General features: G+C 46.1%; 1 protein-coding gene across 8 annotated transcripts in view; it reads right to left on the bottom strand.

Moving 5' to 3' along the window:
* Nucleotides 1-27,721, bottom strand: part of TRPV3 (transient receptor potential cation channel subfamily V member 3) — a 35,660-nt gene that overhangs the window by 5,641 nt on the left and 2,298 nt on the right. Inside the window, exons 2-16 of one of the 8 annotated variants that reach the window (XM_081172025.1) lie at nt 21,666-21,764; nt 19,591-19,701; nt 13,842-13,874; nt 12,750-12,854; nt 12,142-12,228; nt 11,232-11,389; nt 10,138-10,314; nt 8,669-8,809; nt 7,611-7,891; nt 6,535-6,711; nt 5,223-5,381; nt 3,328-3,429; nt 2,080-2,153; nt 1,217-1,382; nt 57-123 (exon numbers count right to left, since the gene is read on the bottom strand). In XM_081172025.1, coding sequence (XP_081028151.1) covers nt 57-123; nt 1,217-1,382; nt 2,080-2,153; nt 3,328-3,429; nt 5,223-5,381; nt 6,535-6,711; nt 7,611-7,891; nt 8,669-8,809; nt 10,138-10,314; nt 11,232-11,389; nt 12,142-12,228; nt 12,750-12,854; nt 13,842-13,874; nt 19,591-19,701; nt 21,666-21,760 — 1,933 coding nt within the window. In that variant the 5' untranslated portion in view covers nt 21,761-21,764. Of the gene's footprint in view, nt 1-56; nt 124-1,216; nt 1,383-2,079; nt 2,154-3,327; nt 3,430-5,222; nt 5,382-6,534; nt 6,712-7,610; nt 7,892-8,668; nt 8,810-10,137; nt 10,315-11,231; nt 11,390-12,141; nt 12,229-12,749; nt 12,858-13,841; nt 13,875-19,590; nt 19,702-21,665; nt 21,815-27,721 lie in introns of all 8 variants that reach the window. The other 7 variants (XM_081172028.1, XM_081172023.1, XM_081172024.1 and 4 more) reach the window with 7 other exon arrangements.

Below are 27,721 nucleotides of genomic sequence, written 5' to 3' on the forward strand. Positions count from 1 at the left end.
CAAAATGTTTTTAAGATACTGCCACCCTCCTATAGTAACCATCAAATTCTGCTTACCTACACCGAATCCGAGCAGAAATACAATGTACACCACTAGAAACTTTATCACGTCATGCAAGATGACCTATAAAAGGAAAAGGAAAACACAATGGCATGTTAATTAGAACCTCAAAATTCTCCATTTTACCGCTCTACCTCTTTCAGTAGTCCAAGTTATCAGCATCAGTGTGTTCAGTCTATATGCATTTGGAAAGCTGACCCCAAAAGCACTTTTACTGGATGCTGATACATTGTGAAGACAAAACTGTCTCTCTCAATTTGTCTGCATTAAGATGTGCTTCAGAGATCCTTATGCTGAATCAGACCATTGCTCCATAAGAATATAAGAAGAGCCTCTTGAATCAGGCCCATGGCCCAACTAGTCCAGCATCCTGTTCTCACAGTGGCCACCCAGAGAATACCTGTGGGAAACCAGCAGGCAGGACCCGGGCACAAGAGCTCTCCCGCCTCCTTCCAATTGCAGGTAAAGGACCCCTGGACGGTTAAGTCCAGTCAAAGGCAACTATGGTGTGTGGCGCTCATCTCGCTTCAGGCCAAGGGGGCCAGTGGTTGTCCACAGATAGCTTTCCAGGTCATGTGGCCAGCATGACTAAACCGCTTCTGGCACAACGGGACACCGTGATGACTGCCAGAGCACACAGAAACACCGTTTACCTTCCCACCACAGTGGTACCTATTTATCTGCTCGTGTTAGTATGCTTTCGAATTGCTAGGTTGGCAGGAGCTGGGACAGAGCAACGGGAGCTCAACCCATGGCACGGATTCAAACTGCCGACTTTCTGATCAGCAAGCCCAACAGAGGCAGAGCATAGCCATCATCTATCACTGTGTTATCAAATGTGGCTCTCCATGGTTTCAGGCAGGGAATCTTTCCCCATCCTGCCTGGAGATGCCAGGGTCTGAACTCCTGCATGCAGAGCAGGAGCTGCTCTTCCACTTCCCTCAAAGACAGGCTGCTTTGTTTCAAAAGAAGGAAAAATGGGTATTAGAAGAGCCAAGGTTATGGCCAAGTTCCTTATTATAAAAAGTAACAGTAAGGACATGCAGCAATGGCGCTGCCCTTCTGAAGAACGAGCACTTTTGAGACCAGGGTGCTGAAGACGGTGGACAGACAGCCACCATCAAATATAGAATGGAACTTGGAAGGGCATACTTGCCTGCTGGATCATCACACTATAGATTCCCATGGACTGCAGACCCCGGGTGAAATACAGCATGTTGGCCCACCCTAAGGACATGGCCAAGACGAGGCACGCAAGGTGTTCTTTGTAGGAGAAGAAGTACAAGCAGACAGAGAAGACAACCAAGACTGCTTGTATAAAACTGTCAAGACACAACAGGGAAAAAGTTGCATCTCTGAGGAAAACTGGACAATTAAGAATCAGGTAGAGACTTTCTTAACGTGGGTATGTTACAACTACTAAGGAGGGGGGCATTTGTCAATTTCAGTTTCTAATTTTCCATTCTAAAATTAATTCTCTGCATTTCTACATTGTGGTTATTATTTTGTAAAGTCCACATGGAAATCCACCTGCATTTTAGGGCGTATTTCCTGAAATAGATGCTTTTGCATACAATTCCCCCCCCAAAAAAAATATAATGCATATTTGTAAGTTATTTTCTCCAACACATGCTTTTTTCTGCCCATTTCCCCCCTAGTATTTGTATTTTTGCAAATGAACTGCATTGGGAAATCTGGAGGAGTGAGGATTTCAGAGGGTGGGCTGTGCTTCAGTTTGCATATTGTATCAGAAAATGTGAATTAGGTAGGACGGCCTTTCAAGGCAAACAATCAAATTTCTCTCCCATTCATAATTACAGCACAGCCTTTTAAGATGCTTGTATTAACCTTAAATGGCATATACATTTATATGTCTAAATCACATCAAGAGCTGGCAGAGAGATTAGAAAAGAGCTAAGGGCAGAGTTAAAGAGAGGCATTGCCCATGAGCCACTTAGCAGAGAAAGACTGGATGTTATTTCAGAGCTGTAATCGTTTGCATTCTTATGCATGACTTACAATGCGAAATGGAACCAAGCGTCAGATAGGATTGATTGGAGATCTGAAGGCCTGAGCAGGAAGATAGCTACGCTCTGCAGGTAGAAATAGCCAGGATTAGATTAACAAAACACACATACACACAAAGCAGTGACTAGGGATGGACCAATGCACCAGTTACAGGCATAAGGAGCAGCCAGGAGCAATGAGAGTTGTAGCCTAGCAACATCTGGAGGACCACAGGTCTCTCCTCCCAAAACCATTCATTTTACTTTTAGGATGTATCTATAAAACTGACACAAACACACAGCAGCTTACAAAGACAATGGTAGGCCATGTAGCTGCACTACAACCTAACAGATGAAGGCAAGAATTAGCACAGCCCTGGACATATATATTCAAAAGTAAATCTCATGAAGTTCAGCAGGGTGTACTTCTGGTCAGGCAGCTAAGGATCACAGCCTGAATGGGGCAGTAAGACTTTTTAAAGTGTTGGTCCCAAAGGAGGAAGTGTGCCCTTTGAGCTGTGCCTCAGACAGCAAAATGTCTTGGGTTGGACTGAATGAGAGAGCACTGAAAGTTTCATAACAACATATTTGGCCCAGAAATTGAAGACACTACAGGACATAGAGCTCTTGTGGTACAAGAATGTGGACTCTGACTATTGCAGAGAAAATAACTCACAAATTATGCAATTCTAAGGATAAAGAGGACCTGGAATATTTTAACACTGTCAGATCCAGATGTACAAAACTCTTCCCCCAAACCACGCAATTTGGCTATCATGGTGTGTTTTGCTGCTTTTATATATATATATATATATATATATATATATATATATATATATATATATATATATGTTTTGGTGTCTTCGGGTGTCTTCCCGTGTAAGAGTTGGGGTGTCTAGGCGACGTTTCGACGAGGTCTCACTCGTCATCTTCAGGCTGGTGCTTTCGGCTTCTTGTTACTAGAACAGAGTAACAAGAAGCCGAAAGCACCAGCCTGAAGATGACGAGTGAGACCTCGTCGAAACGTCGCCTAGACACCCCAACTCTTACACGGGAAGACACCCGAAGACACCAAAACCTACATTCCTGTACCCGTGAAAATCTACGAAAGCAAATATATATATATATATATATATATATATATATATATATATGGAAAATACAATCTCTGTACTGCTCCGATGTCTCATCATTTTGATTGATTTGTTTGTACTTTTGATTTTACATTAAAAAGCAAACAACAACAACAATTGAATCTCACCTCTTTAATTGCTATAAATATGGCCCCCAGCATCACTGTCACTTGTCCTGTCAGCTGGAGCCAGCTGAGGTCATCAGTCAAACTCAGAGGATATGGTGGAGCCTGAAAACAAGACAGAGGCGAGAGAAAAATTCAGGATGATCCCAGGACTGAATCTATATCCATTATTTAACATCCTAATTTTCAAATTCCCAACAAGTTGCGGTGCATATGATATCATGAAGTTAGGATAGGGAAAGTGGTCATGGCGCCTTTTCAGACCAGGAAGTGTGGGCATCTGGGGAGGCTTCAGAGTGCTGGAGTAACACTTAATGAAAAGGAAAGCATACATGACTCCCCCTTACAATGATGAAGTAAGCTCAACCTAATCCCCTTTATTTATGTTGTTGGCATCTGTCTGTCTCAAGAGACAATGAAGTACACCTCTGGGAGTGAAGTCAAACTGCTGTGTTAGCAGCACCAAAGTGACCTTCCCAAGGCACAAGCCTGGGCAGTGTGTGTGGAGGGCCTGGGCTGTCCACAGAATAAGACCCCACTCTCAGCCTCACTGATGTGGCCCAAAGGAAAGCAGAGCAAGACTTTGGGCACCAGCTTGGCTGCAGGAGTTGCCGGAAGCAGGCGTACACAGTACCATCCAACCATCAGTCAGCAGGAGAGTTTCTCCTTCAAGTTTCAAAGCTCTTGGAAGCCCACTGCACAGATCACTCAGAGCAGAGCTTTTTGGCTGCCCCTGTTCTGCGGAACAGCATCCCCATCGAGATACGACTGGTGTCCACACCTGCACTTTCCAGAAGCAACTGAGAACATTTTTGTTCCAACCTCAACACTGAATGGAAACGTTTCTGCCATGGGTGGCTACTAGTTTTTAAATTCATGTTCTGTTGGTTTTTTAGCTGTTTTTGTCATGTTTTGTATATCGCCTTGGGACATCTGCACAAGGCAATTCATAAATAGCAACAACAGTAACCCTGCACACAACAATATAAATACAAGCTAAAGTGCCCTGTGAATGAGGCACAGAAACAAAAAAGCATTTTTTGCAGAAGAAGAAAACTTTCAAGGAATTGGAGGGCAGGTGCTGGCCCATAAAAAATGTATAGCACTGAGGTGTGAAATCTTCACTCAAAGCTTTCAGAACATTGGAAGGGTCTGGCTGCTTGTCGTTGTTGTTTAGTCGTTTAGTTGTGTCCGACTCTTCGTGACCCCCTGGACCAGAGCACGCCAGGCACTTCTGTCTGCCACTGCCTCCTGCAGTTTGGTCAAACTCATGCTGGTAGCTTCGAGAACACTGTCCCACCATCTCGTCCTCTGCCGTCCCCTTCTCCTTGTGCCCTCCATCTTTCCCAACATCAGGGCCTTTTCCAGGGAGTCTTCTCTTCTCCTGAGGTGGCCAAAGTCTTGGAGCCTCAGCTTCAGGATCTGTCCTTCCAGTGAGCACTCAGGGCTGATTTCCTTCAGAATGGAGAGGTTTGATCTTCTTGCAGTCCATGGGACTCTCAAGAGTCTCCTCCAGCACCAGAATTCAAAAGCATCCATTCTTCGGCGACCAGCAAAACATGTTCTAGTCTGGCTCCTAGAACAGGCCAAAGGGGGCCCAATCCACTCCAGCATCCTGCTCTCACAGTGGCCAACCAGTTGCCCCAAAGCCCACAAGAACAACTCTCCCCACTTGTGATGCATTCAGAGGCATTTACTGCCTCTAGCAATGGAGGTGGAAGGTTGCCATTGTGGCTAGTAGCCATTGATACATAGCTTTCGGCTCTATGAGTTTATCTAACCCTCTTTTAAAGCCACCTAAGTTGGTGACCATCACTGCATATTTAACAGCTACGTATTTTACAAAGCAAAATGGGAGAAACAGTGGGGCATTTTTTTTGGAGGAAGGGTCATCTTACCATTTCTGCTTGAGGCCTGTAGTACGAGATCAACGTCAGCAACACATTGTAGATGAAGTATAAACAGCAGGAGACAAAGAACACATGTCTGGCAAACCTTTTCCACTTCATGCGCAACAGGGAATGCAGAGGTTCCAACGCCAACATTTCGTGGCGATTCTGCAGAAGACAAGAGGAGTCAGTCCCCCCAGGGGGTCATCGTGACCAGATAGAGAATAAAATAATGAGCTCTTTGGTGCATGGAAGCAGATGGTGGAAGATGTCAAGCCTGCGGTTATACAAGCAGTTAATCCCAGCAGAGCCTTGCCTGGAGCAGGAGAACTGAAAGCGTTCAGTGGGTAGATTAATCAACTAATGCCTTAGTTGATTAACTAATGGGGAGCCTATTTTATTATAGCTATTCCTTTCTTTTTTATGTTGTTTTTCCTCCCTAGGAGCTCAAAGACGCCATACATGTTTCCTGCTTCCCCATCATTTTGCGCTCACACCTGATTTGTGAGGCAGATTAAGCTGAAAGACTGTGACTGGCCCAAGGTCAAGCGGTGTGCTGGGTGAAGATTTGAACCCAGGTGTCTGCAGGCCTTAAGGACTGGCTTAGTTTTAACAATGTGATATATGATGGTGGGTTAATGCTGTAGGCTGTATCCAGCTAAGCACCACTCAGACCAGTCCCATTAAAATTAAGCGACCTAAATTAGTCATGTCCATCAATTCCAATGGGTCTACTCTGAGGATGGCCAAATCTGATGTGTTCTAGAAACAACCTATGTTGGTGAATGAATAGGGAAGGCTGATTTTTTTTATTTATGTAGAACTTTTCCAGGCATAGTAAAAGCAAGTGTGAGCTCTAGTTAGAAGTGTTGGGTGTGTGTGTGTGTGTGTGTGTGTGTGACAGAGATTTGTTTTAATTGTATTGTTCCATGTAATACCAAACACACACACACACCACTTTGCAAGAATCCAGCCAGCCAGTCAGCAGTGTCCATTCTGGGGTACTCCATTCCATCCACTATCCATTGCCCCTGCCACAGTCACAGCCCTAGCAGATGCTCAGGATTCCATGGGCACGTCCAGTTGCTGTTGGGTTAATTTTGAGTTTCTCCCTCCCTTGCAGGATTCCCCCCCCCAAAAAAAGTGTTTTTCTGCAAAGCTTGGAGCTCCTCCCTGCCCCACGTCTGATGTTACCATCCTCTTTTGCATAGATGCTGCTGTTTGGGCTAAATCTAGATTGACACTTGGAAAATTGAACTCCACTGTTGATATGTAGGATTCCTAAAGCTACACTTTTTTTTTAAAGGGTGCACAAACTTACCCCGATATTTGTATTGTAGACAATAATATCCAGCAAGGAATTCTCTGAGGTGGTGTCCAGTTCTGTCAAGTCGTACAGGGAAGATTGCACAGGTCCGTAAGCCCAGTCAGTAAATTTCCTGGAAAGGCTTCTGTTTGGCTTGTCTCTGATTTCTCTGCTGAGAATGTATTTCAGAATCTAATGGACCAAAATGGAGATATGTGAGCAAGTTAAAAGTCCCCCACAGACTAATAAAAAATAAAAAATAAATCATAATCAACCATTAGTCCAGATGGCTATGTGATGCCTCCACATTCAGAGGTAGTCTACCTACCATTTGCTGGGGAACAACTGATGGGATCTGGCTCAGATCTAATCTTGCATACTGTGCTCTTACCGCATTCATTAAGTCTGGCAGTGGCTGCTAAGCTCCCACAGACATTGCATAACTAGCATATTGCTGTACCACCTCCCTCTGTTGTTGCAACCAAATGAAAACTAAACTTGGCTCTCTTCCTGTTGCTCCTACCCAGTGAAGTCCAAAATGGCTGCAGAATCTACAGCAGCCTGAGGGCCACATTGTGTTGCAGGCAACCTTCTGAGGGCCGCATGCCAGTAGAAGGCAGGAACGAGAGGCAAAAATGGGCAAAGCAATAGATGTGCTATATTCCAGTCATACAAGACACACACACACACCAGAAAACACACTCCACATATCTCCTCATCCTGTTTGCAAGCAAGCAAGAGACTTTATTGCAGTTTAGGGACATGTTCCAGCCAGACAAAAGCATTCATGGAGGGCGTGGAGCAGCGCTGGTAATGGTGTGGCCTGGAAAGGGTTACGGGGGCCAGACAATGGGCCATATTTGGGCCCTGTGCCTGAGGTTCCTGACCACTGGACCTCCAGATGTTGCTGGACTCCATCATTCCTGACCACTGGCCATGCCTGCAGGGACTAATGGAATCCAAAACCATCTGGAGGACCACAGGGTTTCCTGGTCTACCCAAAAAACATCCACGTATTTCCAGCATTTCATAAGATACCACCTGCCAGGGTCTCCTTCTTTTTCCTCCTTTGCTTCCCAAGTCAGGCTTACCTCCAGCTTCCCAGTTTTCGCGGCTAGCTGTAGAGGCGTCAAACCGTCCTTATTCTTCATCGTCTCCAAATCCCGGTTTCTGCTTTTCAAGAGGATGGCGTCGTACATCTTCCTCACAAAGTCATTTTGCGTCTTAAAGTCTTCTGCGACTGTCACCAAGGCATGGAGTATATTGTTCCCCCTCGAATCTTGGGAGGTGATGTCCGTCTTGCTGTTGTTCATTAATAGCTCGACAATGTCTGGCTGGTTTGTGCAGGCAGCTAACGCCAGGGGTGTCTCTCCTGAGGAAATAATGCATCATTGTAGCTGTTTGTTGCTCTTTATATTTTTAATTTAATGGTATTAGGGATGTACAGATCTGTCAGTTTCAGAGGGGCAGTTCTCAGTCTCTCGTTTTTCCAATGCTTCACATTTCCACACCAGATTGTGATTTATTCATATTTTATAAAGCCATTTTGAGAATTTAGTAGCCTTTCGGTGCAAATTTCTCCTACTATACACACTTTTGTGTGTAGCCTTTTGCCTGACATACACATTTATACAAGCAATTTCATACAGAGTTTTTATGTTGTTTTTACTAATAATTGCATTTTTACACACACTTCCTATTAAGATATGTGAGCTTTTGTATACATTGTTTGGTTGGAAATTTGCATTGCAAAATTCAGAGAATTGCAAATTTCAAAGGATAGGTGTGCTTCAACTCACATATTGCTTCAAAAAGTGCTGGTGGGCTAGGTATGCATTTGGCTGCAAGCTGAAGCAAATTTCTCCATCTGTATGTGGGGAAGAGGGCATGGGGGTCCTCCTGATGCAAACATCAAAACATGTGGATACCAGGGAAAACTGCATACTAGTTTGTGTATCTTAGGAGAAATTTGCACTAAAGGTGCGAGTGAATTTTCCTGAGGACTTCAAAATTTGCAATTATTTAGGAGAAATGTCGAAAAACGAACTAAAGATTGGGAAACTGGTAAATTGAGAGAAAACGAAAACAGATTCATCCACCTCTGTTCCCATGGCATCATTGCAGCAGCTGGCCTCCTGCATTCGCTTACCAAAATAAAAACCTTCGTGCTTGTGTTTAGGATTGAAGAAGATGCCTTGTGCATGGGCGTTCACATCCGCTCCTTTCTCGATCAGGGTCTGAGTAATGTCATACTGCCGTCTCTCAATGGCAATGTTTAAAGCTGTCTGTCCTGCAGAACAAAGAAACACATGTACCTCAGGTAGTGCAATGGGCCAGGGTGTCTGGTTGCGAACCAGAAGGTTGGTGGTTCAAGCCCACCCAGGGGTAGCCGTGGGCATTGCAGGAGCTTGGACTAGATCAGGGGTTGTCAACCTGATCCCTACCGCCCACTAGTGAGCCTTACAGGATTCTAGGTGGGCGGTAGGGGGTTCTAAGGCACAAGCTGAATCCTCCTCCCATCGAGCACTGGTGGGTGGTAAGGAAATTTTACCACCAAGAAAGATGCATTAGTGGGCGGTAGGTATAAAAAGGTTGACTACCCCTGGACTAGGTGATCCTTTGGGCCCCTTCCAACTTACAATTCTGTGATTCTCATTCTGCAATTCCATAATTTGTCACCCTAGCATCCTATCCACTGATATTTAGTCTTCTTTCTGCTAAAACGGCATTTGCACTTGCTTTGCAGATTGGAAACATCTTTTTGAGTATTTATAAACCTGATCCGTTCCCTTCTCCCATCACTTAACAGTATGCATTAGAACATAAGGATCCAGAAGTGTTGGCTGGTAAACATCAGAAACCCAATCTACCCCAGCATCCTGTTTTCACAGTGTCCAACTAGATGCCTGTGGAGAGCCTGAAATTAGGGTGTCCCCACTTAGGGAATGTTTAGAGCTGATAAAGGTAAAGGGACCCCTGACCATCATGGCTGACTCTGGGGTTACGGCGCTCATCTCGCTTTATTGGCCGAGGGAGCTTCCGGGTCATGTGGCCAGCGTGACTCAGCCGCTTCTGGCGAACCAGAGCAGCGCACGGAAACGGCGTTTACCTTCCTGCCAGAGTGGTACCTATTTATCTACTTGCACTTAGACGTGCTTTCGAACTGCTAGGTTGGCAGGAGCAGGGACCGAGCAACGGGCGCTCACCCCGTCGCAGGGATCCGAACCGCCGACCTTCTGATCGGCAAGTCCTAGGCTCTGTGGTTTAACCCACAGCGCCACCCGCGTCCCGATTTAGAGCTGATATTCAGAGGCAATACTGTCTCCAACGGTGTAGGCAGGACATAGCCATCCTGGCTAGTGTAGGGCTATTGCTAGCCCTATCCTCCATTAACTTGTCTAATCCTCTTTTAAAGTCACCCAGGTTGGTGGCCATCGCTGTCTCTTCCAGGAGCCAATTCTACGGTCCGCCCTGAATCTTCCAACATTCAGTTGCATTGTATGTTATAGTCCAAAGTCATAGTGTGATGAGGGGAGCAAGTACGTCACAGGGGAATAAGTGCTATGATACTCATCACAATATTCTTTCAGGTTTGAACGCAAAGCAGAAATACTGTACCTCTGTAGGCCTCTTCTGTGTAGGCAGCATTGATGAGCCTTTCTAAGATCAGGTTTTCTTCTGCAAACGAGAGAAGTATTTTCACAATTTCCTTTGTGTTCTCGTTGATGTTTAGCAAGGCTTTCATTAGGCAGGTCTTGCCTGTGTCAGAAGAGGTCATTTTTTTCATCAGATAATCTGGCAAAATAATAATAATAATAATAATAATAATAATAATAATAATAATAATAATGGTAGTAGTAGTAGTAGTAATTAAAGCAAGTGCTTACATAAAATCCTAGCATTGGAGGGAGGCCATTGTAGGTTTCCTGCTCAGCTCAGGAAATCCAAAGGATTTCCACTAGATAGCTACCCATCTTCAGTTTCAAGAGCCCTAGCAAGGGAAAGTGCACTGCTTCTCTAGGTAACTGGTTCTATTAATTAACTGCTCTTGCCATTAAGACGTTTCCCTTAATGTATGAGCAAAATCTACCATCCTTTAAACTACCACCACTGGGTGGGGGTGCCCAGTTGGCAGTGACACTTGACAGGGCCTTCCCGGTGGTGGCTCCCCATTTGTGGAACTCCCTTCCTAGTGAGGTGTGTCTGTCTCCTCCCTTATTATCTTTTAGGGAGAATCTAAAACAGAAGAATGAAAGCAGGATCAAGCCAATGGCCCACCTAGTCCAATGTTCTCAATGTGGCCACCTGGATGCCTGTGAGGAAACTCACAAGCAGGGTTCAAGCATGAGGGCACTCTCCCCTCCTGTGGTTTTCCAGAAACTGGTATTCAGAAGCATTACTGCCTCTGACCATAGAAGCACAGCATAACCAGTAGCCATTGACAGACTTCTCCATGAATTTGTCTAATCCACTTTTAGAGCCATCCCTGCCACCAGCCATTTGATAGCCAAAAGACACTATTCCTAGCAACCCAGAAATTATTCGCTGTGAGAGTACGTCTTGGTTTTTAGAAGCCTTTAACTGTTTTTAGAAGCTTGTTTTTCAAAACTGTTTTTAGACATTTTAATTCCATCTTATTATAGATATGTTTGGCACTCTGGGCTCCTTTGGGAAGAAGGGCTGGGTATAATTTTAATTTAATTTCTGAATACCTTGGACTGTCAGGTTTCTGCAGGCATGGGACCGATCCTTCACTTCGGCAAGGAGGTGCTGGAGTTCTTCTATATTGCCCTCTGACACTGCCCGAAACAGATACTTCTTCAACTTTTTCCGGCGGTTGTTTTGCCGAGCGCTTTGAGATGAATTAGTGCTGGATTAAAAGCAGAAGAATGTTGGCATGGAAGCAGAGAAATGGTTGCAGCTCGGCCGGGAAGTTCAAATATCTCTTCAGCTGCAAACTCTCTTATGGTAAGCCTGCCCTGTATTTGCAACGTGAGATAATAATACTGTTCCACCTTGTAGCGCTGATAAGATAATTTGTGCAAGATGCTCTAGACACTCTATGCACGCTATGTTTGCGTAAAGGGCTTTGCTTGTAGCTTGGTTAAGTTTAAAACCTTTTCCTATTTGTCCAGCTATTTGTATATAACGTTAAGGACATAGCTGAGCAAGTTTCAGCAAGAACCTGGGTTTAGGGTGTGAACCAGGGTTAAGTGATAAGCCTCATCAGACCTCATCTTGTTCCTGTTCTCTTTGAAGTTGTTTGCTATGCATTTTGTTTTTGATGAAGGTGGTGATTTTATTTCCATCTTGCCCTTCCAGAGTTGCCCAGGGCAGCAAACACCAAAGTGGTAAAACAACACAATTAAAAGCAAGATAAATATAAATACAAAGCACTTGAGAACAGTTAAAAGCATCTAAAAATGTTTAAGAACATCTACAAAATTTATTTGATCTGCAATCATTCCTAAAGGCACATCCAAATCGATATCTAGCCTGGTGGCTTTGGTTTTTAGACCACACCGGTGGGAAGGAGAGGAAGATCTCAGTAAATCTAACCCGTGTCAGCACTGAATCTATAGAAAACCCCTGTGCAGAAATGCATCACATGTGTTCACTTACCAATAGCTGTCTGCATTTGGGGTATATTCAGTCATGTCATCTTGGAGGGACTGTGGGGAGTCCATATCTTCGCAATTTGCAGATGCACTGGACGCAAAAAAAGAGGGTGTGGGAAGAAGAAAAAATTAAGGTCAGAAGAATATCAGCTGCAATTACACGGGAAAATCAGGAAACAAAAGCATCTAAAATGAATATAATTGGCAACTAAGACTTAATTTGCAGCCTTCAGACAAGGAGTGCCATAACAAAAATGTTTATACGGGGCAAAATGGATGGCCATTCCTGCCTTCTGTGGCAGCAAGTCATGTGACTGACATGTGGGCAGTCTTGCCCACCTGTCGAAGTGGCACTTAGGATGGTGGAGTAGATGATAGGTGGGCCTGCTGCTGAGCCTCAGAGCAACAGCTCAAGCAAACCTCCCCACCTCCACCCCACCCTACCTCTCTTCCCTAAGGGTGACAAGGCTGGGAAGCTGGGAAGAAGGCTTTTTGCTTGTGACGCTCACCAGGGGGCTGTGCTGCATTCGCCCTGGCAAGCAGCATCGCGGAAACCCGACTGTGCCTTTTCCTGGCAACGTGAGGGAAGCAAGCGCATTATCTGGTACGTACCACGGACGGATATTGGAGTCCATCGGCTTTGAGAAGACGGGAGGTGACGTCCGGCTTGGTGTGACATTGGTGTCAAAGGCTTCAATCTCGAGAAAAAAGTGGGAACTGCTGAATACATTGGATCAAAGCTATTATTAGTAGGAGGGCAAAAACAGAGAGCGACAGGCCTAGCAGCCACCCCCCCCCCGTCCATATGTGTTTCATTTTCCAGAGGGGCAATTAAAAAAAAGCTCTGCATTGGTGCATGGCAGATATATGTGGGACCTCCACACACAGGGGCAGTCTACCTCTAATTATGAAATGCGAGGACAACAACATGGGGAGGGCTGTTGGCTTTGTACCCTCCTTGGTGTCTTCCTGGAGGCATCTGATGGGCCACTGGTTGACCAATCAGACTGCTGCACTAGATAGACCTTTGGCCCCGCTTCACATTTTCCTCGAATGTTTTTTGCCCAGCTGGAAATGTGTCCTTGAATTCTGATAATGCCTCCTGCTTGTCTGGATGAAGGATAGAGTGTGGGGCATTTCCGTGTGTGTAGAAACTAACCTACTACATAAAGGTGAAAAATGCACCTGTTGCTCCACCAGGTTTTGTCTCTGGCTCCACCCACCACAGGCAAGTGGCCCTCGGAAGGTTGGCCAGAAGGCAATGCGGCCCTTGATCTTCAAAAGGGTTTCCCACCCTGAATTAGAGAGCTTGTTGCAAATTTAAGCATCTGGTTTTCAACCCTTTATGTTGTCACTTCCATCTATATAAAAAAATCAGGTAGGGCTATCAGGCAGAAGTCAGGGGCTCCGCTCAGCAAGAGGACCCCCAAGCATAACAGGGCTGGCATTTTTAAGGGAGTGAAGTATTGTACAATACCTTCTAAATAGGTCTCCCCGCTCCCAGCCCCCAGTATTATACTGTAAAATTACCTAACAGCACCACTGATTGAATCTGTGTTTGACCGAATAAATAAATAAATCCAGACAGGTATCTTTCAGAGAAGCCAAAGGATTTGTGTGTGTATGAGAGAATACAATAACTGAATAAACAAACGCTAGCAATAATTGTTAAGGAGGTCAGTTTGGAATGTGGGTCATACCTACCAGCCAAAGAGGGGGATGAGACCAGTGATCTGCCTGAGAGGGGGTGATCCGAAAGAGGAGGGGAAAAAACAGAGTCAGGTTTTGAGTCTGGCCAGCAAAAGAGAAACAAGTTTGATTCCCCACCCACCCCCACCCCCCCGGAGCTAGCTGGCAAGAAGGAACACTGGGGACTAGAAACATGTGTGGCTGTGGAATGTGCCTGCTTGCATCCCATCCACTTCACCTGCATATCTGCAAGAAGCAGGTAGTACAAACAGGCCACAAGCCCAGTGTTTCAGCTGTCATTAGAGGTTGAGGAAGTTTTTTGGGGTGGTTAATCTGCGACAAATGGGGCCAAAATTAGCAAGAGCCAGTGTGATATAGTGGTTAAGGTGCTGGGTTCAAATCACCACTCAGCCAGGGAGCTCATTGGGTGGCTTTGGGGCAGTTTATTGACTCTCAGCTTAAACTGCTTGCAGGGTTGTTGTGAGGACAGAACAGGGGGAGGAGAAACAAGCATCTTGAGCTCCTCGGAGGAAAGGCGGGGCAATAAATTAACATTGAAGGTTGTTTTAAAAATAAAATAAATACATTTAATAGGGCGAGAAAGCACCTGCCTATCTTATGATCCAAGGTAGCATATCTGATCCATGCTCATAATCTCCAGTCTAGCTGGCTTGTGGAATCAGTCAACTGAGAACTGCCTCCAGATCAAACTGGTGAAGCCCCTTCTCCCCCTTTGCTCTGAATTTAGTGCCTTGTCTCCAAGGGTGAGAAGCTCACGCCCCACATTCCCACGCTCTGGGCCTCTGTGGGCAGATTCCAAAGCCAGCGTGTGACACATTTCTCTGGGCTTACACAGCAAAACACAACACACACAAAAATGTGGGTGTTTTTAGAACAGAGGGATGGGATGGGGAGGAGAGAGAGAGAGAAAGCCAAGGAAACATCAGTGTCCTGCCAGAAAACAGTAGCACAGCAGCTTTTGCAAAGCCCCGAGAGGCAAGGTGGGGTGGAACAAGCTGTTTACATTTTGCTAAGATCAGTTTAAAAGCAATGGCAATAGCAGCCATTGAAAGCAGAAATGTCAGTGCATTGTGCAAAGTGATTCTTGGGAACAGGATGAGGATAACAGCCCTGAGTGTCGTTTACTTCTGTTCAAGCCCTGCATCGGTGTCCAAAGTTTACCACTGGACTCAGTATCCGCAGGTTCCTAGTCAGTAAGGTGGCAAAGACAGGCTAGTATGGAGCCAGAGTTGGGGGTTGAATAGGGTTCCTATTTGTCCATACACACCTCCTCTGTCTCTCAACTAGCAAAAAACAAAACAAAACAAAAAACAAGAAAGGGTAAGTTTCTAGTCCTCAAGGTGGCAAAAATAGCCTAGTTTGGAAAGGAAAGTGAGAAATTGCAAAGGACAGCTGTGTTTTGGTTTGCTTATTGTTTTGGAAAGTGAAAATTCAACAAGGCCAGCTTTAAATGCATCTTGAATTGAATTTCACCCCGTGTGTGTGTGTGTGTGTGTGTGTGTGTGTGTGTGTGTATCCTAAAAAAATGAGAGATCTTCATAAAGGTGCCTTGGATGCAAGCACATAATGGCTGCTTTTGTCATCCAAAAAAAGAGGTGACTATACTCCAACCTGATGAGTTCCATCACAACCGAAGCAAGCACTGTGTGTGTGTGTGTGTAATCACAGAATACAGTTGTGTACTATCAAAATTTAGACCGTAGGCTCTTGAGGGCAGGGATGTTTTTGTTGTTGCAGCTGTTGTAACTGTATGTGTTACTCTGTCAAATGAAATGCCTTTTGATTGCACTATGCAAATGAATACCCTGAGCAAATAACTAGCTCAAGGCCTGCCGAGTTTGACAGGTGAGGGTGGGGAGGCCAGGTCACCTTAAGGCTTTATCCTGAGAGTCTATGTAGCTTGGAAGCTCAAAGAGCAGTGCTTCATATGAAAGGGTGGAGCTTGCTTAGAGCATGGAAGGGTATCTGATTGGGCAGAGGTCTGAGCTTAGCTGTGATTGACAACTCAGCGTGGAACTCCTCAGGTGTGGAGGCATGGCCTGGTGAGCATGGAGGAGGAGGAGCTAATCACACAAGTTTTCTGCAATGTTTGAATGAAGAAGAGTTTTTAAAGCTGTTTTAGGGGGCTTTGCAGATGAGGGAGTCTGCCACAAAATATATAGAGCACTGGATCCCACTTAATTCAAGCTAGCCAAGCAGAGGTCAGCCTGTCCACCTTGGTTCTGGCCCATCACTCTTGCAGTTAAATCAGCTATTTGCAAATGTGGAGAAGTACAGAAAAGGATCCAAAATACTGCAGATATCATACAATTGTAGAATTGGAAGGGACCATGAGGGTCATCTAGTCTAACCCGCTGCAGTGCAAAAATCTTTTGCCCAGCATCAGGCTCAAACCCACAACCCTGAGATTAAGAGTCTCGGGCTCTACCAGCTGAGTGCTCTCTAGCAACGATTAATTTTGAAAACACACATGACGCACCATAACTTAGTAGCTGAGCATCTGCTTTGCATGCAGGAAGCCGCAGGTTCAGTTCCCAATGGGAAAAACTCCCTACCTGAAATTCCTGGACAGCTGCTACTGCCAGTCAGTGTAGAGAAACTGGTAGCCCTCCAGATGTTGTAGGACTCCAGCTCCCAGCAGCCAGCATGCCCAATGGACAGGGGTTATAAGAGCTGTAGTCCAGCAACACCTGGAAGGCCACAGCCTCCCTACCCTGGCATATACAGCACTGAGCTAGGTAGCAGATAGTTCAGCTCAGGCATAAAGCTAGCTTCTTACAGGCACAGCCAGAGAAAGCTGAATTGCCTGTGTGCAGGCTGACTCTGATACTAGTTATACAAGGAAGCGGGAAATGAATGACTGAAGATCCTTCTGGGAATGACTGAGGCACTATCCATAGGTACCTGGCCACAAATCACAGCCTCCCCACCCTTTGTTGACACATCCCACCTCTCCTGGGCATGTTGCTATTCTTCCCTGTTCAAAAATGGGCTTGCTAAGTCAACCCACCTGTACTTTCAGGTAAAGGGGTGCGAGAGAGACAACATCAAAAAAGAGGCATGGGAATCGTAGAATTGGGGAGTTATAAAGGACCCTGAGGATCATCTAGTGCGGGCATCCCCAAACTCGGCCCTCCAGCTGTTTTGGGACTACAATTTCCATCATCCCTGACCACTGGTCCTGTTAGCTATGGATGATGGGAGTTGTAGTCCAACAACAGCTGGAGGGCCGAGTTTGGGGATGCCTGATCTAGTGTAACCCCCTGCATTGCAAGAATATGCAGCTGTCTCGTACGGGGATCGAACCTGTTAACAGCACTGTGCTGTAACTAACTGAGCTATCCAGGCCTTGAAACCTTAGAAGAGCCTGGCTGTGCTGGACCAGAGCAAAGAGAGGCCACTCAGTTCTCACAGTAGCCAGCCAAATGCCCTCAATGGGAAGCCCACACACGGCACCTGAACAAAACAGCGACTCTCCCTGCCTGCAATTCCCAGCAGCTTCTATTCAGATGCCTTTGACCATTGAGGCACAGCACAGCCATTGTGGCTGGTAGCCATTGATGACCTATCCTCCGCGAATTTAATCCTCTTTTTAAGCCACCTGATCATTCCAATCTGCAAGCAATCCCAGAGCCTTCAAATTGGGTCGAACTGAATAAAAACATCCCACTTCAAGAGCACCGCAAAACTCCGGGTTTAGAAACCCTCCCATCGGTGCCTGATGGACAACAGCAGAAGAAGCAGTGAGACATGTAATTAAATGGAGCACAGAGGAGCATTCCTTGCAATTAAATCTGCTCACGTGGTCACTGTTGCTTACACCATAGGAATGTTTTGGGCCGCACCCCGTTTTCACCAGGAAGACAGGAAAGTGTATTGGCTACACCCGCCTTCTTGGGCTGGTGCGAGAGGCTTAAACCTAACAGCTGGATATGAGTGGATGATTAGAAGTGAGGTGACGAGCATTTATCTTGTCTGTTCGAGTTACAACATCAAGAAAGCCATGAGCAGGCATGTGAGTTTCCCGGATCTTGTCATCAGTCTCGATTTTAAACAGGATTTAAATAGAATGGATTGTGGACTGCACTTCCTAGGAAGGCCCACCTGGCACCAACATCATCATTGTTTCAATGCTAGCCAAACACTTGTTTTGTTTTCTTGGGTGTTCAGGCAGTGCCAATGATATTACTTATTGTGGTGTGGTGTCTAGGGTGTCCGACGAGGACCTGGGAGACCAGGGTCTAAATGCCCACTCAGCCATGAAACTCACTGGGTGACCTTGAGCCACTCACTGCATCTCTGCCAAACTTACTTCGCAGGGGGGATTAAACAAGAAGGGGGAGGACCATGTAAGCCAGAGCTCCTTGGAGGACAAGGTGAGGTAAAGATGTAGCAATTCATAAATGGAATGAAATAAATCTTGTTAAACGGATTGTTTAAACACATTAAATCTGTTTAAAATCGAACATCTATTTTTTGTGGCTTGTAAATCACTATGGAACCTTTTAAAGGGAAGTTATATACAAATTTAATTAAACCAGAAAGGGAGGGAGGGAGGGAGGGAGGGAGGGAGGGAGGGAGGAAGGAAGGAAGGAAGGAAGGAAGGAAGGAAGGAAGGAAGGAAGGAAGGCTGAGACCTGAAGAGAGCAAAGGATGTCAGGAACACAGGAAGCAGCCTTCAGCTGTGTGTCACTTTAGGTCAAGCAATTTCTGCATCTAGCCCATTATCACCTGCTCTGACTGGCAGCTGCTCTCCAGGGTGTCGGGCAGAAATTGGGTTTCCCTCATCACCTGTCACCAGACCCCTTTTTAACTGGCAATGCCAGGGATTGAACTTCCAATGTTTTGCATGGAAAGCCATGTGCTCTACCAAGTGGTGCAGCTAGGTAATTTTAGACCCTGGAGTTACACCCATCTTACACCCTCATGCTTTGTGCTGTCATGTGTACAACTTCAGTTATGAACCACACAAATCACATTTCTCTTCCTCATCTCCCCTACTTCAGCTGCCATTCCTTTCTTTACAACTGCTTCTGCATTCCTGTTGGTTAACCCTGATTTTTAAAAAGAAGGAGAATACTCTGAGCATGTGCAGAAGGCCCTCTTGAATCACAGAACCATCATGGCTACAGAGATCTTATGTGGCATCACAGACTGTGTTGGAGGTACAGGGACCACCTTCACACCATACTGTAGATTTAAAAGCTTCCCCTAAATGATTTTGGGATCTGAGAGGGTGCTGAGAGTTGTTAATGAGAAACCCCTTTCCCTTCACAGAGCTACCATTCCCAGCTCGGTTTAACTATCAATCCGTCTTCAGAGAGAATTATGGGATTTGGGAGGTCTCATAAAAAAACAGGGCTTTTTTCCAGCCGGAACTCAGTTCTGACACCTCTCAGGTGAGCGCCATTGCCATGATAAGAGAACAAGAGAGAACAAGCTCTCATCATGAGTTTGGGCACCTCTTTTTCTAGAAAAATAACACTGATAACATCACTCTACAGCTCTTCGGGGGAAGCTGTGATGGTTTAAACTAGCATGAATGTGGCCTGAGTGACCATGGTCCAGTCTCTCTCTCCCTCTCTCTCTCTCTCTCTCTCTCTCTCTCTCTCTCTCTCTTGACCTAGCCTACCTCACTAGACTGTTGTGACGATAACTGGGGTGTGCTGAAAAAGAAACTCCATGTGTGCACCTCAGAGGACAGGTGGGGTTTACACGTGTGATAAATAAATGGAACATTTACCATGCGGCTACTGGGTTGGTCAACTTTCGAGGGCTGCCTTGTCCCTCTGCAGGCTTCGTGGGGTTCCTCAGTGTCTGGCGTGTCACCTCTGAGCGCGTGGAACTGTTTCCGCTGAAAAAACACGGCCTTTGAGGTGAGTGTGTTGTAGAAACCCTAACTACAAGAGGTCGCTCTGCCATGGTTCAGCTCATTTATATGCCCATCACCACCGCCCTCCAGCAGTGGGTTTCGTAGGCCTTTGCTTCTGAAAGTGGAACTTTGCACATTTTGAAAGCCATCGCCATCGCCACCCATGGATTTGCTGCTTGAAACAGCAGCCGTGTGTCCAGTTCATCCAAAAGCCATACTATATTTCAGTGTTCTTCAGTTTGGTGGTTATGGGGGCCAACTCAGATGTTGTCTGGACCACAGCTCCCATCGTCCCCAGCCAGCTTAGCTGGTGGTCAGGGGTGATGGGAGTTGTAGTCCAGCGACATCTGGGGCCTGAAGAACACTGCCATATTCAACATACCCTGTATCCTGACATCATTACATGAGAAATGTGCACCTTTCCCCTGCCAGAAGCAGGAGCAGGGGAACAAGTGGGGAGTGTCAGTATCCCATTTGCTGTGGGGAGAGGAAAAGACTCAGCACAGAGCTCCCACCCAAAATGGCAGCACCGTATATTTTCATAGAATCATAGAGTTGGCAGGGACGCCAAGAGTCATCTAATCTAACCCCCTGCAGGGGAGGAATGTCAACTAAAGCATCCATGGCAGAAGGCAGAGTTTAAAGCATTCCTGTTGATTGCATTGATACCATAACCCTTCCTCCAAGGAATTTGTGATGCTTCCCAGCCTTCAACCTCACAACATCCCTGTGAGGTAGGTTAAGCTGAATTAAAAAATTTGTCCCATCACTCAGTGAGCTTTGGGGCTGAGTATGGATTGAAACCTAGGCTCTCACAGCCCTAGTCTCACATTTACACACACACACACACACACACACACACACACACACACACACACACCCCTCCACCCAAGCAGACGAGAGGCATTATCAGAATTCAAGGACACATTTTCAGCTAGTCAAAATCGCTAGAGGAGGGTGTGGGGTGTGGCTAGGGGAAGAAGGGGCATGGAATGGGGTGTGATATAGCAAGAGTCCCCCAAGGGAACTATAAGGTTGTGTAACTTCAACTCTAAAAATTACACCGGTCCTTGGAAATGCGTTGCCAATTCATCTTGTGAGATTTCCAATCAGAGCTTTCCAAACTGTGTGTTGCGACACGTTAGTGTGTCGGCTGCTGTGTGTAGGCGTGAATGCTCCCCACGCTCCTCCCAGGGCTGGAAAGGGGTTAGTTCAAACTCCGGTTTGCTAGTAAAACTGAATTACTGTGTCACGAAATGACGCATGTCTAAAAAGTGTGTCACCAACATGAAAAGTTTGGGAAGTTCTGTTCCTAGTGATGGAGCCTAGATCTGCAGAAAGGTAAAGGTAAAAGAAACCCCGACCATTAGGTCCAGTCATGACCGACTCTGGGGTTGCACACTCATCTCGCTCTATAGGCCGAGGGAGCCAGCGTTTATCCGCAGACAGCTTCCGGGTCATGTGGCCAGCGTGACTCAGCCGCTTATGGCGAACCAGAGCAGCGCACGGAAACGCCGTTTACCTTCCCGCTGGAGTGGTACCTATTTACCTACTTGCACTTTGACGTGCTTTTGAACTGCTAGGTTGGCAGGAGCAGGGACCGAGCAATGGGAGCTCACCCCATCGCGGGGATTCGAACCGCCGAACCTTCTGATCGGCAAGCTCTAGGCTCTGTGGTTTAACCCACAGCGCCACCCGCGTCCCTAGATCTGCAGAAGCTTGAGTGCAAATTTACGAAGGCGACCTGCTGTTTGAGAAGAGAGCGTGACTTGCCTTTTTCATAAGAGCAGCCCGCTGGATCAGGCCAGTAGCCCATCTAGTCCAGCATCCTGTTCTCACAGGGGCCAAACAGATGCCCATTATGTTTCTGAAAAAGGCAAACAATACAAATATCAAAGACGCCCATTGGCTGCCTTTGCAGCATTTTGCCTGATGCTGCTCCTTACCTTTTCTTCTCTTGGGGAGCTGTCGGCGGGGTCCCCGGCGGATTTGCTTTCTTGCTTCCCATGAGAGGAGCCATCTCCTTGCTATCTCTGATCATCGTCCTGGAAGAGAGGATCCCGTGGGTCAACTTTGCTGTCCATACAAAATTAACCTGCATTAATGTAGTGCCATTTAAAAACAAACAAATTGTTTGATCTCACGAAGAGTGAGTGTGCATTTATTTGCAGGTCTCTCGCCTCCCACCCCCTCAACCCCACATACACCTGTGTTCATCCCAAATGCCAACAGCCTAAACAGGTGGTCCAGTTTTATTGGTCGCCTTATTACCTCATCGCCTATCCTTGTTTAGTTTACTGTTTTATTGTTTTATTATTACTCAACTTGATTTACCGCAACAATTAGACGCCCGTTGAAGCCGGATTGCAGCCTCTGTGACTGACTTGCAGTTTTGTTTCTGGCTAAAACTTTGGACTAACACATTGTTGTGAAGATTTGGTTCTAGCTTGATAGAACTCTGCAAACTTTATTGGAATGACTGCCGGAAGCGAAAAACGAGGCAGGAAGAGCCCAAACAGCATAATTGGGACTCACAAATCCTCTAAAGCAGAGAAGCAGTTGAAAACCAACACCGCCATCCCCAGCCAGGAAACTGAACAAATTGTAAGTAATGGAGCCATGGGAATGCCCCCCCCCTTTCAGGGAGGGAAGATGATCTGACACAGAGGACAGGAACAAAAGGGGTTCCCCCTATCCCAAACACTGACCCACTCTTCTCATTAGAACAAGACAGTAGAGGAGCTTATATTCAGCAGATTCCAGACATACACCCTTACCAAGAAATTTGCATGGTGTCTGCAGAAACTATGGTCTGATTAAAATAGTCAATACAGAGGAAAATTTGGACATGTGCTCCTCCACAAACTCTCAAAGGGTTAAAAGGAGGACAAGGCACAGTTGTGTCAGTGTTTCACCAACCTGAGTCCCAGATGTAACAAGGTCTTGCCAAGTCCTTCAAAAGAATGAGATAGTGCTCAAGATCCACCACAATTTGCACAGATGGACGAATTACAGGTCAGTTATGACGCCCTTACAGGTCAGTTATGACGCTTTTGAACTGCCACTACCAAAAAGTAGATCTGGAAAATTTCCATTTTCTGCCCAGCATAAGAAGTACCAAACACTTACTTATGACTTTCGGTAAGCCTGCCCTCCTGTCCCGACTTATGCAGATAAAAAACATCTTATGGTGGACTCACTTCCTTTACCCAATAAGGGTCTTCAAGGATGAAACAGTGAGACAGCTGATCTCTGGCAGGGAATCCAAGCCAATTTTCAAAAATGAAACTAAATTTATCAACAGAGACGTCAGTTGCACAAAGGGGGAGGATAAAACCTTGAGTTTAGAACTACAGTGGTACCTCGGGTTACATACGCTTCAGGTTACAGACTCCACTAACCCAGAAATAGTACCTCGGGTTAAGAACTTTGCTTCAGGATGAGAACAGAAATCATGTTCCTGCGGCGCGGCGGCAGCAGGAGGCCCTATTAGCTAAAGTGGTCTTCAGGTTAAGAACAGTTTCAGGTTAAGAACGGACCCCCAGAACAAATCAAGTACTTAACCCGAGGTACCACTGTATAAGAATTCAAGAGGATATTAGTAAGCATAAGGTCTGAGATCTCAACTCAAAACAAAAGGACACTGGAGCTGGAATCAAAACATTCAAATATACCTAACAGCTCTCCATCCTGAAGAAGGCCACATGTGCATCTGTGCGATCCCTTCCCAAGTGAGAGTGATGAAGAGGGGGAGTTTGATAGCACTGACCTTCCCATGCTAATAACCTTCAAGGAACCTCGTGTCACCGACAGACAGTTGAAATCTCACAATAGTACTCAGGCCTCACACAGACTTTTGCCCAATCCCTCCAGAACCTACGACTCAACTGGTGCCCAGATATTTACCCTTACACAGGAGGACCAGCTGTTCCCATTACATCTCTGGCAGAACAGGACAAATGAGGTCCCTGATCAGGAAGCTGGCTCTTTGCTAGCCAACAGTCCTCACTTTGCAGCACATGCCTCTCTAATTCTTCCAAAAGCACAGAAGGAATTAACAGCCCCCCAACCATCCCATGAGGGAAAAAGGGACTGACAGCTAACAGGCCAGCATAACACCCACCTGGAATGTAGCCTGATGGGCTGCATCTATCAGGGATAATAGCTTCACTGACTTTTTATCTCAACATCACACTCTTTTGATTCAGGAGACCTGGACCAGGGATGATATACCGTTAAATAGATATTCCATTACAAGGGAGATTGGCATGGGGCTTGGGATCACCACCGTTGAGGGGCGAGGGAGGTATGGCGGTGAGGGCAGATATTGTAGGCAAAGGGGTTTGAGATACAAAGATGCTCCAACCCCTTCCAATCTGCACCCCATCCCAAGGGACGAAGGTAGGGCGAGCAGGGATTAGCTACCTCCGTCATTGGTGCTGTGCAATGCCAGGTCTATAGGCAGCAAAACCGCCACCCTGAGGGACTTTTTCCCCTCGCAGGGGGTTGACCTGGCTTGCGTGATGGAGACCTTTGTGTGTGAAGGTGAAACAGTCACCTTGCATGAGATGGCATCCCCTCGGTTTCTCCTTCCTTCACCAATCGCAGACTGTGGGTCGGGGGAGAGGGATGGCGTTGTTAATCTGTGAGGATTGCTCTTTCAGGGCTCTGCCAGTGCCATTGATCTCTGGCATTGAATGTGTTGGCCTGGTGTGGGGCACCAGGGAGAGCTAGGCTGTTTGGCTGGTGTACCGGCCACCTAGCGCACCAGCAGCCACCCTGTCAGGCCTACTGGAGGCAGTGGCCGGTTGGGCCTTGGAGTTCCCTAACCGATTGGTTTTGGGGGACTTCAGTGCCCATGCTGATGCCGCCCCCTCTTCATGGGCTCTGGACCTGGTGACACTAGGGCTCTCCCAGTTTGTTGTGGGCCCTACACACCAAGCAGACCACACACTGGATTTGATATTTGGCACAGGTATACATGTGATCATGTCCTCCCCTGTGGAAGTGCCATGGTCTGATCACTACGCTATGAAAGCCAGGATTGACCCCCCGCCGCTTGGGTGGAGAGCCTATTTGGGTTCATCTATGGAGGCTGATGGATCCTGATGGATTCTGTCAGATCTTGCAGGACCCTTTCCCCCTGGCGGCTCATTAGATGAGCTTGTCGAGAGCTGGAATAACCAGCTCTTGGCAGTCATCAATGAGATCGCACTTAGACGCCCTCTGCGACCCCAGCGAAACTCGGCCCCCTATTATTATTATTAATATTATTATTACACCAAAAAACAAAAATACAAATGAAAGTAGAAATAAACACAATACAGTCATGCATCTTGTTACATTTGGTTCAGGTTATGTCTTTTCAGGTTGCGTCCCGCGGTGACCTGGAAGTACCGGAAAGGTTTACTTCCTGGTTTCGCCGCTCACGCATGCGCAGACACGCAAAATGACGTCATGTGCATGCGCAGAAGTGGTGAATGGGACCTCCGCACACACAGACGCAGCTTGCGTTCTGCTCATGTTGCGAATGGGGCTCCGGAATGGATCCCATTCGCAACCAGTGGTACCACTGTATTAATTACAAAACTATAAAGCAAAAAAAGGTCTTTGGACTATAGACCCAACCTCCCGCCTATTCCCTGTTTCAATTATATGTTACTTGTTGCCAGTACACACTTTTATCATAGATTAACTAATGCTTAATTTATCTTAGCTCCTTTATCTTTCTTAACACTACTATGGAACTTATTCAAATGCTGAAACAGAGTTTAAACTGTTATAATTATTTTGCATATAAACTTTGAAGACCTCCCATTTTGAAACAAATTCCTGTTTTGGTTTGCTTTTTATTTTTTCTGATAGGCTATCTAACCACATATTCTGTCAGTTTTTGAATCCATTCATGAAAAGAGAGGATTTCATCACTCTTCCATTTTGTAGCAACAAGAACTCTAGCTGCTACTGTAGCATATAAAAAGATACCCTTCATTTTCTGCGGGATATCCAAATCTGTAATCCCCAGAAGATAAGCTTCTGGTTTCCTCTTAAAGGAAATCTTTAGCATTTTTTGTAATTCTGAATGTTATTTTAATGCACTAATTGCCTCAGTATATACATCTTTGGACACTGGGCTGGAGAACTGTGGTGCAAAATTCAAGGGAAATGTTCATTTCGAAGGATCTTTGCATTTCAGTTTGTGCATTGTTTCACAAAGTGTGAACATTTGCCTTTCAGTGTGAACAGAATTTAATTCCACTCCCACCCCAGCCTCAAGTAATTTTGCATATTCCCACAGGTTGTGAGAAGCTCTCTGTGGCTTTACAAAGTCAACATCTCTGAGATTATGACAATCCTGGAGATTTAGGTTGTCTTTTTTAAACAATTGCTCATTGGCAAGTGTAGCAGAGTGAGCAACTCTCAAAAGTATAAAGGTAAAGGTAAAGGGACCCCTGACCATTAGGTCCAGTCGTGACCGACTCTGGGGTTGCGGCACTCATCTCGCTTTATTGGCTGAGGGAGCCGGCGTACAGCTTCCGGATCATGTGGCCAGCAGGACTAAGCCACTTCTGGCGAACCAGAGCAGTGCACGGAAACGCCGTTTACCTTCCCGCTGGAGTGGTACCTATTTATCCACTTGCACTTTGATGTTCTTTCGAACTGCTAGGTTGGCAGGAGCAGGGACCGAGCAATGGGAGCTCACCCTGTCACGGGGATTCGAACTGCCGACCTTCTGATCAGCAAGTCCTAGGCTCTGTGGTTTAACCCACAACGCCACCCGCATCCCTCTCAAAAGTATAGAATCATAGAATTGGAAGGGACCGCATGGGCTATATAGTTCAAATCCCTGCAATGAACCACGAGTGTAGAACCATAAGCAGTATTATTTGTCCCAAAGCAACATGTTTAGCCTCCCAGTGTCCCAGAAACTTCCCAACATCCAGAAGCCTCTTTAAGCAACTTCCCCACCTCTCTTGGGGGCTTGAAACTTGGGAACCAATTTACCAAGCCTACACAAGCCCCATTCAATTCCTCTTCCAAAATCCGCTGATGTGATTGGAGGGTCTATAGGAAAATTGCACCTTATTGTATTCAATGAAGGATCTCCCTTTTCCTTTACCCCCGGCAGCCCCCCACAAACATGAATATACTCCCCCTTCTTGACATGGGCAGTCATTCCCCCTTCCCAGCATCATATTGCTTTGTTTTTAACTAAAGGCAGACACTGGCGACATGAGGACCATCATTTAAATCAGGCTTCCTCAAACTCGGCCCTCCAGATGTTTTGAGACTACAGTTCCCATCATCCCTGACCACTGGTCCTGCTAGCTAGGGGTCATGGGAGTTGTAGGCCAAAAAACATCTGGAGGGCCGAGTTTGAGGAAGCCTGATTTAAAGGCTGTGTTAGACTTTGCAAGGAAATGTTTTCCCCAATTCCTTAGGCGTTAAAGGAAGAATAGGCATAAATAACCACACGTTTTCTCCTGAATTGTTGGGGTATGCAGCTGTTGGCCCTTGGTTGATTGTGCCATATTGATATATCACCACGCTGCAAGTCTGGGAACCAAACTAGATACTAGATACTACTCCTCCAGGGGTGGGGAAGCTCAGGCCAACTGGATGCCAAATGTGGCCCTCCAAGCCTTTCTGTCCGGCCCTTGGGACTCTCTCACAGGCCACACCCTCTTTCCCCAAGCCACACCCCTCTCTGACCCTCCCTCACTTCCTCCTTGTTTTTGTCCTGTCCAGAATGTGTCCTTGAAACTTAGAATTGACTCATTCTGGGCCTGGGGCTTTGTTTGGAGTACCAGAATTGGATGGAGACCTAGTTATGCTCCTCCGTTCACCAGCTTTCTTACTTTCAGCAATTGATTTGGCAGGGTGGGAGAAAGAGTCGTTTGGTTGCTGCCGTTATTAAAACAACCGAGGGTCCGAAATCCTTGCTTATCTCCTTCACATCACCCAAATACAGTGGTACCTCAGGTTACATATGCTTCAGGTT

Source organism: Podarcis bocagei (genome assembly GCF_964188305.1).
Source record: "Podarcis bocagei genome assembly, chromosome: 15".
Lineage (NCBI taxonomy): Eukaryota > Metazoa > Chordata > Lepidosauria > Squamata > Lacertidae > Podarcis > Podarcis bocagei.